The following is a 19,300-nucleotide window of genomic DNA, read 5'->3' as shown; positions in this document are numbered from 1 at the left end:
AGGCTTCCTTCTTTTCACTCTATTTAGGTTAGTATTGTGGCCATTAAACTCTAACTGTTTTAAAGTCACCATTGGCCTCATGGTGAAATCCCTTCCTCTCCGTCAACTGAGTTAGGAAGGACACCTGTATCTTTGTAGTGACTTGGTGTATTGATACACCATCCAAAGTGTAATGAATAACTTCACCATGCTCAAAGGGAAATATTCAATGTCTGCTTTTTTTTTTAACCATCTACCAATAGGTGCCCTTCTTTGCGAGGCATTGGAAAACCTCCCTGGTCTTTGTGGTTGAATCTGTGTTTGAAATTCACTGCTCGACTGAGGGACCTTGCAGATCATTTTATGTGTGGGGTACAAAAATAATATTAAACACTATCATTTCACACAGAGTGAGTCCATGCAACTTATTATGTGACTTGTTAAGCAAATTCTTTACTCCTGAACTTAAATTTAGGCTTGCCATAGCAAAGGGGTTGAATGCTTATTGACTTAAAGACATTTCAGCTTTTCATTTTTAAAAACATAACCCAACTTAAAAACATAACTCCACTTTGACATTATGGGGTATTGTGTATAGGCCAGAGACACAAAAAATATATATATTTAATCCATTTTAAATTCTGGCTACATCAACAAAATGTGGAAAAAGTCAAGGGGTGTGAATACTTTCTGAAGAAACTGTACAGTAGGCCTACATATTGTAAATATCTCTGCAAAATCATCCCTTGTGTATCTGTTTTGCAATTAGTGGGAAGCTTAAGGTATTTGAAACATTTGATGGAAAGAAAAACTGTAAATCTGTCAATGACTGACAGAACACAGAGGAAGTTCTCTGATGAGTGACTTACATTATGTCAGCGACAGGCAGCATGATATTAGATCATGAAGCCGAATTTAATCCTGTGCTAATGGTGTGTAGAACAGCCTTGTTTAGCCATTGTAGATTTGAACCTAGTCAAAAAAGCGCTTTAGACCCATATACAGTGGGGGAAAAAAGTATTTAGTCAGCCACCAATTGTGCAAGTTCTCCCACTTAAAAAGATGAGAGGCCTGTAATTTTCATCATAGGTACACGTTAACTATGACAGACAAAATGAGAAAAAAAAATCCAGAAAACCACATTGTAGGATTTTTAATGAATTTATTTGCAAATTATGGTGGAAAATAAGTATTTGGTCAATAACAAAAGTTTCTCAATACTTTGTTATATACCCTTTGTTGGCAATGACACAGGTCAAACGTTTTCTGTAAGTCTTCACAAGGTTTTCACACACTGTTGCTGGTATTTTGGCCCATTCCTCCATGCAGATCTCCTCTAGAGCAGTGATGTTTTGGGGCTATCGCTGGGCAACACGGACGTTCAACTCCCTCCAAAGATTTTCTATGGGGTTGAGATCTGGAGACTGGCTAGGCCACTCCAGGACCTTGAAATGTTTCTTTTACGAAGCCACTCCTTCGTTGCCCGGGCGGTGTGTTTGGGATCATTGTCATGCTGAAAGACCCAGCCACGTTTCATCTTCAATGCCCTTGCTGATGGAAGGAGGTTTTCACTCAAAATCTCACGATACATGGCCCCATTCATTCTTTCCTTTACACGGATCAGTCGTCCTGGTCCCTTTGCAGAAAAACAGCCCCAAAGCATGATGTTTCCACCCCCATGCTTCACAGTAGGTATGGTGTTCTTTGGATGCAACTCAGCATTCTTTGTCCTCCAAACACGACGAGTTGAGTTTTTACCAAAAAGTTCTATTTTGGTTTCATCTGACCATATGACATTCTCCCAATCCTCTTCTGGATCATCCAAATGCACTCTAGCAAACTTCAGACGGGCCTGGACATGTACTGGCTTAAGCAGGGGGACACGTCTGGCACTGCAGGATTGAGTCCCTGGCGGCGTAGTGTGTTACTGATGGTAGGCTTTGTTCCTTTGGTCCCAGCTCTCTGCAGGTCATTCACTAGGTCCCCCCGTGTGGTTCTGGGATTTTTGCTCACTGTTCTTGTGATCATTTTGACCCCACGGGGTGAGATCTTGCGTGGAGCCCCAGATCGAGGGAGATTATCAGTGGTCTTGTATGTCTTCCATTTCCTAATAATTGCTCCCACAGTTGATTTCTTCAAACCAAGCTGCTTACCTATTGCAGATTCAGTCTTCCCAGCCTGGTGCAGGTCTACAATTGAGTTTCTGGTGTCCTTTGACAGCTCTTTGGTCTTGGCCATAGTGGAGTTTGGAGTGTGACTGTTTGAGGTTGTGGACAGGTGTCTTTTATACTGATAACAAGTTCAAACATGTGCCATTAATACAGGTAACGAGTGGAGGACAGAGGAGCCTCTTAAAGAAGAAGTTACAGGTCTGTGAGAGCCAGAAATCTTGCTTGTTTGTAGGTGACCAAATACTTATTTTCCACCATAATTTGCTAATAAATTCATTAAAAATCCTACAATGTGATTTTCTGGATTTTCTTTTCTCAATTTGTCTGTCATAGTTAACGTGTACCTATGATGAAAATTACAGGCCTCTCTCATCTTTTAAGTGGGAGAACTTGCACAATTGGTGGCTGACTAAATACTTTTTTTCCCCACTGTACATTATCAGTAGTATTGGTTTCACCTGTAGACCACACTGATCCCAGACCAGCCTGTGAGTCTCACCTGCCTTCCTATCGTTGCGCTCCACGTCAATACAGAACACGGGGATCCTCTCCCTCTTGATGTCATCATCGTAGAAGTCTATGTAGGGGATGGTGATGGTCCAGGCTGAGAGATTGCGAGGGGTGCTGGGGGTACTGACGGCCTCCATGGGAGAGTCATCCTCCAGAACCATCATGGCCTCTTCCACCTGACAAGAGCCCAGCCACAGAGAGAGAGGGGGGGTCAGAGATCAGGGAGGGTAAAAGGTCAAGACAATGCATGACAGCCAAAACGTTTGTATGGAATCTGGACCTCTATTCACAAAGGGTCTCAGAGTAGGCTATTGCAGCAGACGACCACACCGGGTTCCACTCCTATCAGCTAAAAACAAGAAGCGGCTCCAATGGGCACGCGATCACCAACACTGGATAATTGAGGAGTGGAAAAACATTGCCTGGTGCGACAAATCTCAGTTTTGTTGCGTCATGCTGATGGCAGAGTCAGTATTTGGTTAAGCAGCATGAGTCCATGGACCCATCCTGCCTGGTGTCAATGGTACAGGCTGGTGGCAGTGGTGTAGATAATGTTTTCCTGGCACACATTAGGTCCCTTGATACCAATTGAATAACAATTGAACGCCACAGTGTATCTGAACATTGCTGCTGACCAAACCCAATAGAGCATCTTTGGGATGAGATGGAATGGGCTGTTCGCAGCATGAATGTACTGCCGTCCAATCTGCAGCAACTGCGTGATGCCATCACGTCAGCATGGACCAACATCCCTGTGGAATGTTTCCAACACCTTGTAGAATCCATGCCCCAAAGAATTGGTCCTCTGTAGCTCAGTTGGTAGAGCATGGCTTTGGCGCTTGCAATGCCAGGATAGTGGGTTCGATTTCCAGGTCCACCCATATGTAAAATGTATGCACACATGACTAAGTCACTTTGGATAAAAGCGTCAGCTAAATGGCATATCTTATACATAAGAATTCAGGCTGTTCTGGAGGCAAAGGGGGGTGCGAACCGGTACTAGACGGGTGTACCTAATAAACTGTGTATATCAGCACTCCTACTCTGAAACTCTTTGTGAATACGTGCCCAGGTCTGAGGTCCCATACATGGTAAAGCTTGTGTGGAGCTGCACAGAACCACAACAAGGTAAAAAGAGAAACGCACTGCAAAGGTCCACTGATATTGAGTGACATATACAAGACTTACTACAATAAACAAAGGACATCTAAGTAGTACAGGATGTAAAATGGGAGATGTATTCACTGACAGCAGCTCTAGTGGGGGTAAAATATAGCTAGAATGTGAACTAATCTAGTGGGTGAGCTACGGAAGGCTCTGGGAGGAGAAGAAGAAGAACAACATACTGAGGTCGGCTGTGCAACGCTGTGGGAATGATGATAATGATACATAGTCAGAGGGGGCAGGGCAGTGGTCTCTGTCAGTGAATCAAACATGATCATAAACCATTTTTTGTTGAGTTCAACGTCACATATTTTCTTAGCAGAAACCCTAAAGATGACCCCTTTAGTGAATTTGTTGCAGGGTGTTGCCATTTCAAGTAGAAATTGAGGATTGTTGTATGCTTAGCACAAAGAAAGAAACACATCATGGTATTGAATAAGCAAACATACAGGCCAGTACATCAACATACGTTGTTGTTGTTGGGCACTGGGGAGGAGGACAAGGAACAAAGAAAGTACCTCTGATACTGAAATTCCACAGAAATTGGGTCAACAGGCCCCCATTCCAGTTTATTTATCTACCTGACCGTGCAACTGTAATCTATTAACCAGGTTTCCAATGAAAAGGTTAGTGAAATCTCACAACCTTTAAAAATGACTCTTCTTGGCAAATAAATATTTATTATCCTTATTGCTTCATAAAGTCTCCTCCTCTTACTAATCTGGTGAATTAATTTCAAAAAAGTAAAGTCCCAAGCCCATCTTCCATATTCAAGGTACACTCTGCAGAATAACATCATCATATACCATATGGATTCAACAGAAACCATATCTGCCAAGACTTCCATAGATTCACCTCTACCATGAATCCTTCATTTCTGGAGTGTGCGATCCTAACTAATCATGGCTCCACACTGTAGCCCAGTGGCCGCACACTGTACTCACCACATCATCCTCTCCCTCCACCAACCCGTAAGAGGGCAGCATGGCTCCCTCCATTGTGGTGCTCTTGAACACCCCCTTGATCTTGCTGCCGATGCGGCTGATTCCGAACGACTCGCCCCGCTTCGAGGTGTTCCTGCAGGCCAAAGAAGAGACTGTTTATTTTAGTGACAATGCAGGAGTTGTGCATGGCTTCAGAACAGCGCATGCAGTGTGGGTGCAGACTGGAAGACGGAGGGGATACTGTATATCGTTCGGGGTTGAGGTGGGGGAGGTAGAAGCCAGGGTAGCCACATCAGACCACAGTCACAATTCATTGACATCTCACAGAAAAATGCACACCACAGATAACAGTAAATTGAACGGATTAATGAAATGGAAGTGAATTGAATGGATGAAAAATCATTGATGAGATTATAGGATGAGAGTGGCTTGGGGTATACACTCAAATCACACTCATTTGAAAACAAACTAATTTTGCTTTAGCCAAAAAAAATAGTAAAATTACAACAACACTGACACTTTGTGAATGACTGATGAAACCACACACTGTGTTGTCAACCGAATCAAAAATGAACACAAAATTGACACGTTCAAACAAAGACCCATAACGGTCACAAACCAGGAGGCCATGCTAGTAGGGGAACTCATCCAGAACACATGGACAAACAAATCAAGAAACATTAGCACCACAAGACAAGTACCCATGCATAGGAGATGGGAGGCGAGTGCGATGTATAGCGGTGGGGTTGGGTGGGATGTAGGATACACACAGGCCTCGCAATGGACCCTGACTTACTTCAGCGAGCCAGGGCGTGAGGTTAGACAGCCATAAGAGCCAGATGGGAGGGCAACAATGGACTGGACATGAAGGTGGTGGTTAACAGATGCAGGTGAGGAGGAACCAGGGGTGCTGGACGGGGACTCAGGGCTCTGGGCATAGTCCCACTCCCAGGAGCTTTAGAGCGGGGAGCCATCAGTGTGTAAGGCATGGAACATCCAGAGGGATGGATGGACAAAAAAAACAAGCACAGTCCAAGATGGTGGATATAGGCGAGCAGTTGGTGAGAGAGAGACAGACAAGGGGAGGGGGTTAGCGACAGGGCCGGTGTTCACGCATGGGGGTGCCGAAGCAGAAAGTGCCATTCTCTACTTCAAATTCTCCTCGTTCACCTCCTCCTTTCTGACAGCCAGTCCATGCTGCCTTGACCACTGCCTTTATAACAAAGACTGTTCCTACGAGAGAACAAGAACCATTCCCCACCCTCCCTTCCTTTTTGCTGCAAGGGAGCACAGATCTGTGCAAAAAATACATTTTTATAACTTTTCTTTAACAATGTGCGTTATAAAAAGGAGGCGATTGATTACACATAGCACAGTAGACTAAACTCCACAAGGGTTTGTCGAGTTTGTTACAAAGGCAGCATTCTTTTCCTCAGACTGCATTCAGGCAAGTATAGTTACATATCTTGCGTGCAGTGTTAACTAGGCAATGGATAGCCGTTGCTGAGCACCATACTGAAGGGGCATACTCACCGGATGTCATCCAAACTCAGGCTATTTCTGGAATAATAGCAGGCACAAGGAGTTAAGGATGACAGGCCACTCACAAACACCCCATGAAAACACACCACCAGACGACAGACACTGACTGAACTTTGCCACTGTGATACAGGTGTGTACAGATAACAGTGTCTATAGCTTGAGTAGTATAAGTCCAATGTTATCTGTACACACCTGGACGGCTCATAATAATGGCTGGAACGGCGCGAATGGAATGGCATCAAACACAAGGAAACCATGTGTTTGATGAATTTCATACCATTCCACTCTTCCGCTCCAGCCATTACCACGAGCCCGTCCTCCCCAATTAAGGTGCCACCAACCTCCTGTGATAGACACCCTGGTGAATGAGTTAATATCGCACAGAGGAGCTTCGGATTTCCCTTTGGTCCAAAACTAAATTCAACTACCTAATTGGAGAATTTGTGTACTTGTGAGTACAAAAAGGATCCAAAAATCTAAACTGTGCCTTCCATCGAGGTTAACTAGTCTACTGACACCACGGGTGCACAGTAAAGACAAGCCAAGGTAGAATAGATACAGAACATAGACAGACACAATATATACAACCACGGCTCTATGGCTATGGAAATACAGCACCCACCTGCTCAGTTTAGAGTTCCTGGCAGGGGATTCGGCCCCCCTCAACAGTTGCCTGAAATACTGGGGAAAAGGAGCAGGGAGGAAACCAGTCACACATATTAGGACCTCCTCCCCTCCCTGACTTTCTATTCAACACTGAACAAAGTACCGTGATTGGGGCCCAGAGTTTTTCCTGATCATGTGACATGGACAGGAAAAACACCAGGCCCTAACCATGATATCTAAGGACTCTTACGAATAACTACTTTCCAGATACTCTATGTATTCAGGGATCGGTAAAAGACAACACTATTTCACCTCATGTTTCAGTATGATAATGCAATGAGAGAATCTGTGTAGTGTAATGTATGATGACTTGCTGCACAAGCTCATTGGTCAGTCGCGTGTCCAGTATTGATGACATGATCTCACGTGTGTGTGTGTGTGTGTGTGTGAGACCAGGGTTGCAAAGCTACCTGTAATTTACCAACTGCCACCAGTGTGACGCAAAAACATTGACAACAAATACATATGGACATATTTTTTCCCCCCCGGTGTGTATAACAAATATAAAAATGATATTTTATGGTGAAACCCTCTTATTAAACACCAATGGTATTCACTAAGTTGGTTTATATTTAGGATAAAGTTTGACTTTTTTTATTTTAAAAAAATGGTATTTCATTAATTTGTACATTTTATGCTGAACAAAAATAAAACGCAACATGCAACAATTTCAAAGATTTTACAGAGTTACAGTTCATATAAAGGAAATCAGTCAATTTAATTAAATTCATTAGGCCCTAATCTATGGATTTCACATGACTGGGAATACAGATATGCTTCTGTTGGTCACAGATACCTTAAAAAAAGAAAAGTAGGGTTGGGATCAGAAAACCAGTCAGTATCTAGTGACAATAATTTGCCTCATGCAGCGCGACACATCTCCTTGGCATAGAGTTGATGAGCCAGTTGATTGTGGCCTGTGGAATGTTTTCCCACTTCTCTTCAAATGGCTGGATATTGCCGGGAACTGGAACATGCTGTCGTACACGTCGATCCAGAGCATCCCAAACTTGCTCAATAGGTGACATGTCTGGTGAGTACGCAGGCCATGGAAGAACTGAGACATTTTCAGCTTCCAGGAATTGTGTACAGATCCTTGCGACATGGGGACGTGCATTATCCGTCTGATACATGAGGTGATGGCGGCGGATGAATGGCACGACAATGGGCCTCAGGATCTCTTCACGGTATCTCTGTGCATTCAAATTGCCATCGATAAAATGCAATTGTGTTCGTTGTCTGTAGCTTATGCCTGCCCATACCATAACCCCACCGCCACCATGGGGCACTCTGTTCACAACGTTGACATCAGCAAACCGCCTGCCCACACAAAGCCATACACGTGGTCTGAGGTTGTGAGGCCGGTTGGACATACTACCATTTCTCTAAAACGACATTGGAGGCGGCTTATGGTAGAGAAATGAACATTCCATTCTCTAGCAACAGGTCTGATGGACATTCCTGCAGTCAGCATGCCAATTGCACCCTCCGTCAAAACATCTGTGGCATTGTGTTGTGTAACAAAACTGCACATTTTAGAGTGGCCTTTTATTGTCCCCAGCACAAGGTGCACCTGTGTAATGATCATGCCGTTTAATCAGCTTCTTGATATGACACGCCTGTCAGGTGGATGGATTATCGTCGTAAAGGAGAAATTCTCACTAACAGGGATGTAAACAAATTTGTGCACAAAATTTGAGATAAATAAGCTTTTTGTGTGTATGGAACATTTCTGGGATCTTTTATTTCAGCTCATGAAACATGGGACCAACACTTTACATGTTGCGTTTATATTTTTGTTCAGAGTACAAGGGATAAGGCCACACAAGAGGGCCAGAGACAATTACAGACACCTGTGGTAATCTGAAGTACTAGATGTCTTGTGATAGATTACATAAAATCCTTGAGAGATACCAAAATTCTGGTAGTTTATTGGTAAACTTTGAAAGTTTCCAGTAATATACCCTCCCTTTGCAACCCTAGTCCTGACCTCGTCGCTGTGGCAGAACATGGGGGTGAAGACGTTCTCCAGCAGGGACAGGACGTGCTCGTAGGCCTCGAACAGGCAGCGCATGGTCTGCAGCTTCACTACCCCGGCATATGGGCCCTCAGCAACTGGGGAGGGAAACCTATCACATGAGCATCACCTAACTAAGCGGCCATTTGTAATAATGTACATATGGCTATTTATAAACAGTGTTTATAGACATTCTGTTGATAAGGGTGAACATACAATATTAAACTGCACATCTGAAGGAGAGGATACGTTACTATAAGTTCTCAAAGAGAAAATAACAAAAACCTATGACTGAGTTATGACAAAAGCTATGATGAATACAAAGATCGTGTCTTAATGGGAAATGACAAACTTGATCCCTACGACTCACTATTTTTGATCTCCTCTACAATGAAGGGGTCAAAGCGGATCTTGTCGATGCTCTCATCCAGGCAGTAGGTCTCGTAGATCTTCTTCACCTCCTCGTGGAGCATCAGCATCTCAGAGTCAGACAGCTCCGGACACAGGATCTTGTCGTTGAATTCCTCTGGTGGGGATGAAGGGAAAGGTCAAACTAGAGTTAACCCAGGGTTCTGTTGATTAGGCAACAATCGGAAGCAAACTATTAGTACACGCACAGCCTACCAAGCAACAATAGATACTATTGCTAATCGATTCCACTAAAATAAAATAAAAACAAATTAGAAAATAAACCCTAAATATGTCACTAATGGAGTCTATCCATATAGGAATTGCTCTTAGTACAAAAGCCCAGTGATCAAATTCAGAACCCCCCCCCCATCCCATCCCATCCATCCCATCCAACAGCAGACTGGGGTCTTTGTAAGGTCGATCATTTTATTATTGGTCTTTAGCTATTCCAAATAAAAGTGAAACTTGCCCTATGAAGCCTATCCCAATATCTTGCCACTTGGCACAGAGGAATGATACGGGTAACACATTCATTTTTATTACAGATATGCGAGACTGGAAGGATACTGGGGACTGAGTCCATCTATTTAAGTCACCCCCCACCTTATTTAAGAAAAAAAAGTGTAATTCTTTGTCACAATTGTTTCCAGTTTCTTGTCAATATCAATGCCAAGATATCTTAAGTATTCAACACAGGATATACAAGCTATCACAGAGTCATTGGAATTGTTAAGGGGCAACAAAGCAGACTTTTGCCAGTTAATTTTATAACCGGAGAAGCTACTAAATTTAGCAAATAAATCAAGTACAGATAGTAGAGTTTGTGAGATGTTGTCCAAAAACAAGAGGACATCATCTGCATATAGCGAAATAAAATGAGGAGAATCATTGATGTAATTGGTTCAATAACATTGGATTGCTGAATGAAGAGTAAACTGGAAAGATGATCACCCTGTCTAGCCTATCTAGAGAAAGGAAAGAAGAGTGAGCAATTAGTGCCAGTCATCACAATTGCACCTGAATTAGCATAAACAACTTTAAATCAGGTTTCTAAATGTATCACCCTGGTCTAAATGGTCCAGTACCATCCATATGTACTCCCACTCTAGCCTATCAAAGGCCTTTTCAGCATCTAATGATAAGAAGAACCATTTGAACCTGGAGCAGAGTGAATCATATGTAATAGTCTTCTTAGATTGTTAGAGGCGAGGCGACCCTTAACAAATCCTGTTTGATCGCCATTAACTATTTAAATCATCTGAATTAATAAACGACAATAACTAGAACACAACACAGGATTTTGGGCATTTTCAATAACAGTGAAATAAGAGCTGTGTTTAAGGATTTCCTGAATGAACCCTTTTGAATCGAAGTAGGCCCAATTCTTTCCAGAAAAACAAATACATATCCACAGGGATTCCATCTGGCCCAGGTTATTTTATTAAATTCATTTTAGAACTGTTTGGCCATAATGACCATTGTTATGTTTGGAGGAAAAGGGGGGTTGCTTGCAAGCTGAAGAACACCATCCCAACCGTGAAGCACGGGGGTGGCAGCATCATGCTGTGGGGGTGCTTTCCAGCAGGAGGGACTGGTGCACTTCACAAAATAGATCGCATTGTGAGGAAGTAAAATTATGTGGATATATTGAAGCAACATCTCAAGACATCAGTCAGGAAGTTAAAGCTTGGTCGCAAATGGGTCTTCCAAATGGACAATGACCCCAAGCATACTTCCAAAGTTGTGGCAAAATGGCTTAAGGACAACAAAGTCAAGGTATTGGAGTGGCCATCACAAAGCCCTGACCTCAATCCTATAGAAAATATGTGGGCAGAACTGAAAAAGCGTGTGCGAGCAAGGAGGCCTACAAACCTGACTCAGTTACACCAGCTCTGTCAGGAGGAATGGGCCAAAATTCACCCAACTTATTGTGGGAAGCTTGTGGAAGGCTCCCGAAACGTTTGACCCAAGTTAAACAATTTAAAGGCAATGCTACCAAATACTAATTGAGTGTATGTAAACTTCTGACCCATTGGGAATGTGATGAAATAAATAAAAGCTGAAATAAATAATTCTCTCTACTATTATTCTGACATTTCACATTCTTAAAATAAAGTGGTGATCCTAACTGACCTAAGACTGTGAATTTTTTACTAGGATTAAATGTCAGGAATTGTGAAAAACAGAGTTTAAATGTATTTGGCTAAGGTGTATGTAAACTTCCGACTTCAACTGTATATTTATACTGAGTGTACAAAACATTAAGAACATTAAGAGCTCTTTCCATGACAAAGACTGACCAGGTGAAAGCTATGATCCCTTAATGATGATGTCACTTGTTGAATCCACTTCAAATCAGTGTAGATGAAGGGGAGGAGACGGGTTAAAATAGGATTTTTAAGCCTTGACACAATTGAGACATGGATTGTGTACAGTGGGGAAAAAAAGTATTTAGTCAGCCACCAATTGTGCAAGTTCTCCCACTTAAAAAGATGAGAGAGGCCTGTAATTTTCATCATAGGTACACGTCAACTATGGCAGACAAAATGAGAAAAGAAAATCCAGAAAATCACATTGTAGGATTTTTTATGAATTTATTTGCAAATTATGGTGGAAAATAAGTATTTGGTCAATAACAAAAGTTTCTCAATAGTTTGTTATATACTCTTTGTTGGCAATGACACAGGTCAAACGTTTTCTGTAAGTCTTCACAAGGTTTTCACACACTGTTGCTGGTATTTTGGCCCATTCCTCCATGCAGATCTCCTCTAGAGCAGTGATGCTTTGGGGCTGTCGCTGGGCAACACGGACTTTCAACTCCCTCCAAAGATTTTCTATGGGGTTGAGATCTGGAGACTGGATAGGCCACTCCAGGACCTTGAAATGCTTCTTACGAAGACACTCCTTCGTTGCCCGGGCAGTGTGTTTGGGATCATTGTCATGCTGAAAGACCCAGCCACGTTTCATCTTCAATGCCCTTGCTGATGGAAGGAGGTTTTCACTCAAAATCTCACGATACATGGCCCCATTCATTCTTTCCTTTACACGGATCAGTCGTCCTGGTCCCTTTGCAGAAAAACAGCCCCAAAGCATGATGTTTCCACCCCCATGCTTCACAGTAGGTATGGTGTTCTTTGGATGCAACTCAGCATTCTTTGTCCTCCAAACAGTTTTTACCAAAAAGTTATATTTTGGTTTCATCTGACCATATGACATTCTCCCAATCCTCTTCTGGATCATCCAAATGCACTCTAGCCTGGACATGTACTGGCCTGGACATGTACTGGATTAAGCAGGGGGACACGTCTGGCACTGCAGGATTTGAGTCCCTGGCGGAGTAGTGTGTTACTGATGGTAGGCTTTGTTACTTTGGTCCCAGCTCTCTGCAGGTCATTCACTAGGTCCCCCGGTGTGGTTCTGGGATTTTTGCTCACCGTTCTTGTGATCATTTTGACCCCACGGGGTGAGATCTTGCCCCAGATCGAGGGAGATTATCAGTGGTCTTGTATGTCTTCCATTTCCTAATAATTGCTCCCACAGTTGATTTCTTCAAACCAAGCTGCTTACCTATTGCAGATTCAGTCTTCCCAGCCTGGTGCAGGTCTACAATTTTGTTTCTGGTGTCATTTGACAGCTCTTTGGTCTTGGCCATAGTGGAGTTTGGAGTGTGACTGTTTGAGGTTGTGGACAGGTGTCTTTTATACTGATAACAAGTTCAAACAGGTGCCATTAATACAGGTAACGAGTGGAGGACAGAGGAGCCTCTTAAAGAAGAAGTTACAGGTCTGTGAGAGCCAGAAATCTTGCTTGTTTGTAGGTTACCAAATACTTATTTTCCACCATAATTTGCAAATAAATTCATTAAAAATCCTACAATGTGATTTTCTGGATTTTTTTCTTCTCAATTTGTCTGTCATAGTTGACGTGTACCTATGATGAAAAGTACAGGCCTCTCTCATCTTTTTAAGTGGGAGAACTTGCACAATTGGTGGCTGACTAAATACTTTTTCCCCCCACTGTACGTGTTACATTTACATTTACGTCATTTAGCAGACGCTCTTATCCAGAGCGACTTACAGTTAGTGAATACATATTTTTTATACTGGCCCCCCGTGGGAATCGAACCCACAACCCTGGCATTGCAAACGCCATGCTCTATCAACTGAGCTACATCCCTGCCGGCCATTCCCTCCCCTACCCTGGACGACGCTGGGCAAATTGTGCGCCGCCCATGAGTCTCCCGGTCGCGGCCGGCTGCGACAGAGCCTGGATTCGAACCAGGATCTCTAGTGGCACAGTTAGCACTGCGATGCAGTGCCTTAGACCACTGCGCCACTCAGGAGTTATGCCATTGTGAAGGTGAATGGGCAAGACAAAAGATTGAAGTGCCTTTGAACGGGGTATGGTAGTAGGTGCCAGGCGCACCGGTTTGAGTGTGTTAAAAACTGCAACGCTATTAGGTTTTTCACGCTCAACAGTTTCCTGTGTGTATCAAGAATGGTCCACCACCCAAAGGACATCCAGACAACTTGACACAACTCTGGGAAGCATTGGAGTCAAAATGAGCCAGCATCCCTGTGGAACGCTTGACACCTTGTAGAGTCCATGCCCCAATGAATTGAGGCTGTTCTGAGGGCAAAAGGGGAAGGTGAAACTCAATATTAGAAAAGTGTTCTTAATGTTATGTACACTCAGTGTAGGTCACACACCAATCCATTAAGATTACCCACTCTTCCCCTTTCCCCATGCATCGGTGATATGCAGATGCTGAGTCATACCCCTGTGGGCACCAGATACCACCATATGCTGACAATATGGGTACACCATGCAAACCATATACAAAAAAATATAAACCTCTAATGTTCTTCTATATTAGATATAAACAAAATCCACTGCAGAGTGAAACTACTACAGTCATAATATAACCCAGCCTCAAGACTCCAAGGACAAAGATGCAGTGAAGCAGCAAAAATGGAAGGAAATTCACATAAGGGTATGTAATTTTATTATAATAAATAGAACAAAGACTTTAGAATACTCTACAATACTTTCTCATGTTCAGACCTCAAAATTAAAGACTACGAGCAAAAGCAAAAGAAACAGAAATGGCAGCCCATAAAGACGAAAAGGCATGTTTTAGGGAAAATAATATTACCACAATGTAGTGTAGATGCGGTGTTCGCGTTCCATCTCAATCGCCCCGCGGGATGACAGGCTGAAGAGCCACACAGGTAGCTGCTTCTGCAGGAAGGATATGGTGTCGGCACCCTCCTGGGTCTCAGAAAGGGAGACCAGGCGTAGGGATGAGCAGCATTAATAATCCTCCATCTCGGCTATACAATCAGTCATGCCCTGGATGTTCTCCGCATTGATGTTGATATTATCACGGCGTTTACGCTGTTCCGCTTGTATTGTGTCTGTGCGGGTTGATTGTGTTGCGACAGACTGAAATTGCGAAGGTAAACCAATCTCAAATTGAGTGAATTTCGTCTTGAATGAGTCAATGTCTGCGAGGATGGCGATCACTGTGACTTTAGTAGTTTTCACATCAGTGCACATTTCGGATATCAACTCTTTTAGTTCAGCAAGCCTTCCCGACATAAGGAGCAAGTGAGATAGAACCGACTCCTCTTTGACGGGGAGCTGCGTCCCTTGTAGACCCAGTACAGAGGGCGTTTCATGAGGGATGCTGTCTGCAAGCGACAACCTCGATTTCTTATCTTCTTGACTTGTAGACAAAGACGGAGTAGCCGGCTCCAACATGTCAATATTTCTCTTGGCAGGCATTTCAGCCCTCATTCTTGTTTGTGATTAGTTCAGATGGTCAAAAGAACACTGGAAATAGCATTTAAAAACTTTTCACAAGCATGAGCAAAACTCCTATGCCACCATCTTGCTCTAGCCCCTTACTATATTTGTGTTAGTGGATGAATCTACTTCTGCCACATGGCTTTTATGGCGTTTTTTTTCCTGGTAAATAACGCGTCACTTTCATAGTGTATTACTTATACTTATTAGGGTGTACTAATTGTCACGTCTCAAAATCGATATCCATCTTACCTCTATATTGTTTTATGTCCTGCGGATTTGAGAAGAAAGATCACGAGTTCAATGGGAAAGTGAGCCTGTCAGGTAGCCAGTAATGTAATTTTCCAGATTTTTGACAAAATGTTTTACCTCTGGCCCTAATTCTGGCAAAAGTAAAAACTCCAATAACTTTTGAACAGATCATGATTCAGACATGAGGTTTGGACCATTGGTGTTCTTAGAGAAGTATCTACACAATTAACATATTTTACCCAAAAGATAAGTTTTTGATTGGACACCCTACACTTACAGTGAGGGAAAAAAGTATTTGATCCCCTGCTGATTTTGTACGTTTGCCCACTGACAAAGACATGATCAGTCTATAATTTTAATGGTAGATTTATTTAAACAGTGAGAGACAGAATAACAACTAAAAAGTCCAGAAAAACGCATGTCAAAAATGTTATGAATTGATTTGCATTTTAATGAGGGAAATAAGTATTTGACCCCTCTGCAAAACATGATTTAGTACTTGGTGGCAAAACCCTTGTTGGCAATCACAGAGGTCAGACGTTTCTTGTAGTTGGCCACCAGGTTTGCACACATCTCAGGAGGGATTTTGTTCCACTCCTCTTTGCAGATCTTCTCCAAGTCATTAAGGTTTCGAGGCTGACATTTGGAAACTCGAACCTTCAGCTCCCTCCACAGATTTTCTATGGGATTAAGGTCTGGAGACTGGCTAGGTCCAGGACCTTAATGTGCTTCTTCTTGAGCCACTCCTTTGTTGCCTTGGCCGTATGTTTTGGGTCATTGTCATGCTGGAATACCCATCCACAACCCATTTTCAATGCCCTGGCTGAGGGAAGGAGGTTCTCACCCAAGATTTGACGGTACATGGCCCCCGTCCATCGTCCCTTTGATGCAGTGAAGTTGTCCTGTCCCCTTAGCAGAAAAACACCCCCAAAGCATAATATTTCCACCTCCATGTTTGACGGTGGGGATGGTGTTCTTGGGGTCATAGGCAGCATTCCTCCTCCTCCAAACACGGCGAGTTGAGTTGATGCCAAAGAGCTCGATTTTTGTCTCATCTGACCACAACACTTTCACCCAGTTCTCCTCTGAATCATTCAGATGTTCATTGGCAAACTTCAGACGGGCCTGTATATGTGCTTTCTTCAGCAGGGGGACCTTGCGGGCGCTGCAGGATTTCAGTCCTTCATGGCATAGTGTGTTACCAATTGTTTTCTTGGTGACTATGGTCCCAGCTGCCTTGAGATCATTGACAAGATCCTCCCGTGTAGTTCTGGGCTGATTCCTCACCGTTCTCATGATCATTGCAACTCCACGAGGTGAGATCTTGCATGGAGCCCCAGGCCGAGGGAGATTGACAGTTATTTTGTATTTCTTCCATTTGCGAATAATCGCACCAACTGTTGTCACCTTCTCACCAAGCTGCTTGGTGATGGTCTTGTAGCCCATTCCAGCCTTGTGTAGGTCTACAATCTTGTCCCTGACATCCTTGGCCAGGACATAGTTGTCAGTCTGTATTGTATCTATATCTGGGATAATGGTGAATGGTCAAAGCCTGCTTACCCACAGTGAGGCAGAACTGGAGCACGTGCACGGCCCCCTCCTGCTTGAGGAAGTTCATGAAGCGGAAGAGCAGGTCCTGCTGCTCCCTGATCTCCTTCAGCTCCAGCTTCAGCACCTGAGAAAGAGGGGAGAAGAGAGAGGGGGGAGATCAGTGGTATGGAAGGGCAGTATATTGGGAGAAGAGGGGGAAAGGAGGGGTTACTAGGCTACTTACAGAGGGCTTCTTGTTGCGAACATCAGAGTACTTGTGCAGGAAGGGAACCAAGGTTGAGCTGGGCTCCATGGCGGCCTCGGGAGGAGAGTTGTCGATGAATATGAGAAGCAAATGGTTCACGGTGTCCTAAAATGGGAATGAGCATTGATTTACAACAGACAATCTATGTCCATTCTGGCTTGTTCATGTCCTGGGAAAGACAGCAAATCACATCAAGCCTGAAAACAACCTTTCTAAATGAATCAGAACGGAAATTACCTCTGATATGTCAATGAAACATGTTACATATGGTTTCTAAATTAAACATGTTTCATGTCTACAAAGCACTCACAGGATCAGCCAGGTAGTCCAAGGCAGGGAGGAAAACAGAGCCAGCCAACACCTCTCTTATTAGAAGAGTAAGCGATCTGAGGATAGTGGAGAGACAGGTATGAAAGAGAGAAATGGGATAACAGAGACCAGGTTCGTATACAGTTAGCATGAAACAGAAATGCCCCGAATGCACCGAAACAGAGTGAAACAAGAAGGCAATATCTGAACATTTCTGAACGTCTAATAAAAAACACTCAATTTTGTATTCTGTTATAACAGTGTACCCTAATGAACATAACCCAGGAAACAATTACCTATATTGCCTCAAGAATGATGGTGCCATGTTACCTGCAGTCAGAGGCTTTGGGGGGCAGAATATAGGGGAAGAGCATCTCAGTCAACTTCCTGAGGTAGAGGAGCTCGTCTCTGCGACTGCGTAGTGCCACGTGCAGGTCAGGGCCGTACTCCTCCAGTGCTGCTTGCTGCAGATACTCAGCGTTCTTCACTAGGGGGTAGAAACAGAGTGAAGAGCCCACTGGTCACAGTTCCACTCTTTGGAAAGAACTCTGGCGGTAAAATATATTTGAAACTTAGATGGATTACCTTTTTGCCTTGCTTTGGTGATTATTTCAATGTGCTTCATGGAAACTTTCAGCAGTTTGGCCGTGATAAGACCTGGGATATCAACCTGAGAAAGGACATAAATAGTATAAAAGGTTTAAAAACCTGATATCTAGAACAGTCTAAATCCTGTTTGTTTTACCTTTTGAGTTCGACGTACGAGCACAGCGGCAAAGAAACGCAGAGTCACTCTCAGTTCATCCACAAACGCTTCATCATCTGTGATATCCCTTCACAGGAGAAAACAACCAGGTCATATGTCTACACATATCATGCCAGTGCATTTATTTAATGCAACATGCAGCACATGTGAGTAATATACAGTAACAAACCTATACCAGGGATACACAAAGTTTTCAAGAACCAGTTCCAGAACCTTGAAACAAAGCAAAAACATATCACATCTTAGAATGACAGACACACTTTTCAGAATGCACAAAATAAAGGTGTTTTTTCAGTGTCCCATACCTCTGATAGAGAGGCATCCACTTTGGAGGGAACTTTCAAGTCCAGCCATGGTTGATAGTTCTCCAATAGTAATGTTGGTCTGTCAATAGAACATTATTTACATACATAATGGCAATTAACTCTACTTTCTGTTTTCAATTAGTCTGTGAAATGTTGATAAAACCATTAGTTCACTCTGTTGTCTCATATAGCCAAATTACTAAAAGTGCTCACGCGGGACACTTTCAATTCCATGATGTGCTCCAGTATACTAGCTGGCCACTGGGGGTGCTGTAAAACACCATCTAACATTCTGGTGATAAGACAAAATCAACAACTAAATTCTGAATGAATGTGAACATCAAAATAGTAAGTTGTGGAATTCCTGCGCTATTTGTCAAATTAATAGAGCGAGAGAGAAAGAGATTAACAGTAAACTCAGAGACCAAACAGTAGGAACATAATGCAGTATTCTTCACTCTCAATCCCACATCAATACAATAAAGCCAACATCCTAATAAACATTCATTCACATACAGTATTTTTGGAGCAGTGATCTCACCTGTGCCTTTTACACTTTATTTTCCCGCAGACTGCACAGCTGTGACCCAAGGGAAACAACTCTTGTTGGTCCTGCTGACAGATACAAAACCACCGTCTATCAACCTGGACTATAAGTAAA

General features: G+C 43.1%; 1 protein-coding gene across 8 annotated transcripts in view; it reads right to left on the bottom strand.

Annotated features, from left to right (window-relative positions):
• LOC121545104 (sorting nexin-14) overlaps positions 1-19,300 on the bottom strand; it is a 35,363-nt gene that overhangs the window by 15,050 nt on the left and 1,013 nt on the right. For 6 of the 8 annotated variants that reach the window (XM_041855497.2, XM_041855501.2, XM_041855498.2 and 3 more), the window contains 15 exons: positions 19,181-19,254; positions 18,640-18,718; positions 18,504-18,547; positions 18,314-18,401; positions 18,154-18,238; positions 17,899-18,055; positions 17,570-17,645; positions 17,239-17,364; positions 17,025-17,139; positions 9,364-9,519; positions 8,967-9,091; positions 6,933-6,991; positions 6,302-6,328; positions 4,769-4,901; positions 2,650-2,836 (listed from right to left, as the gene is read on the bottom strand). In XM_041855497.2, coding sequence (XP_041711431.1) covers positions 2,650-2,836; positions 4,769-4,901; positions 6,302-6,328; positions 6,933-6,991; positions 8,967-9,091; positions 9,364-9,519; positions 17,025-17,139; positions 17,239-17,364; positions 17,570-17,645; positions 17,899-18,055; positions 18,154-18,238; positions 18,314-18,401; positions 18,504-18,547; positions 18,640-18,718; positions 19,181-19,254 — 1,531 coding nt within the window. The remainder of the gene's footprint in view (positions 1-2,649; positions 2,837-4,768; positions 4,902-6,301; positions 6,329-6,932; positions 6,992-8,966; positions 9,092-9,363; positions 9,520-17,024; positions 17,140-17,238; positions 17,365-17,569; positions 17,646-17,898; positions 18,056-18,153; positions 18,239-18,313; positions 18,402-18,503; positions 18,548-18,639; positions 18,719-19,180; positions 19,255-19,300) is intronic. The other 2 variants (XM_041855500.2, XM_041855502.2) reach the window with 2 other exon arrangements.

This window comes from Coregonus clupeaformis, chromosome 29 (assembly GCF_020615455.1).
Source record: "Coregonus clupeaformis isolate EN_2021a chromosome 29, ASM2061545v1, whole genome shotgun sequence".
Lineage (NCBI taxonomy): Eukaryota > Metazoa > Chordata > Actinopteri > Salmoniformes > Salmonidae > Coregonus > Coregonus clupeaformis.
Note: the sequence above shows the minus strand (reverse complement) of the source record. Positions and strands in the feature narration are given on the sequence as shown.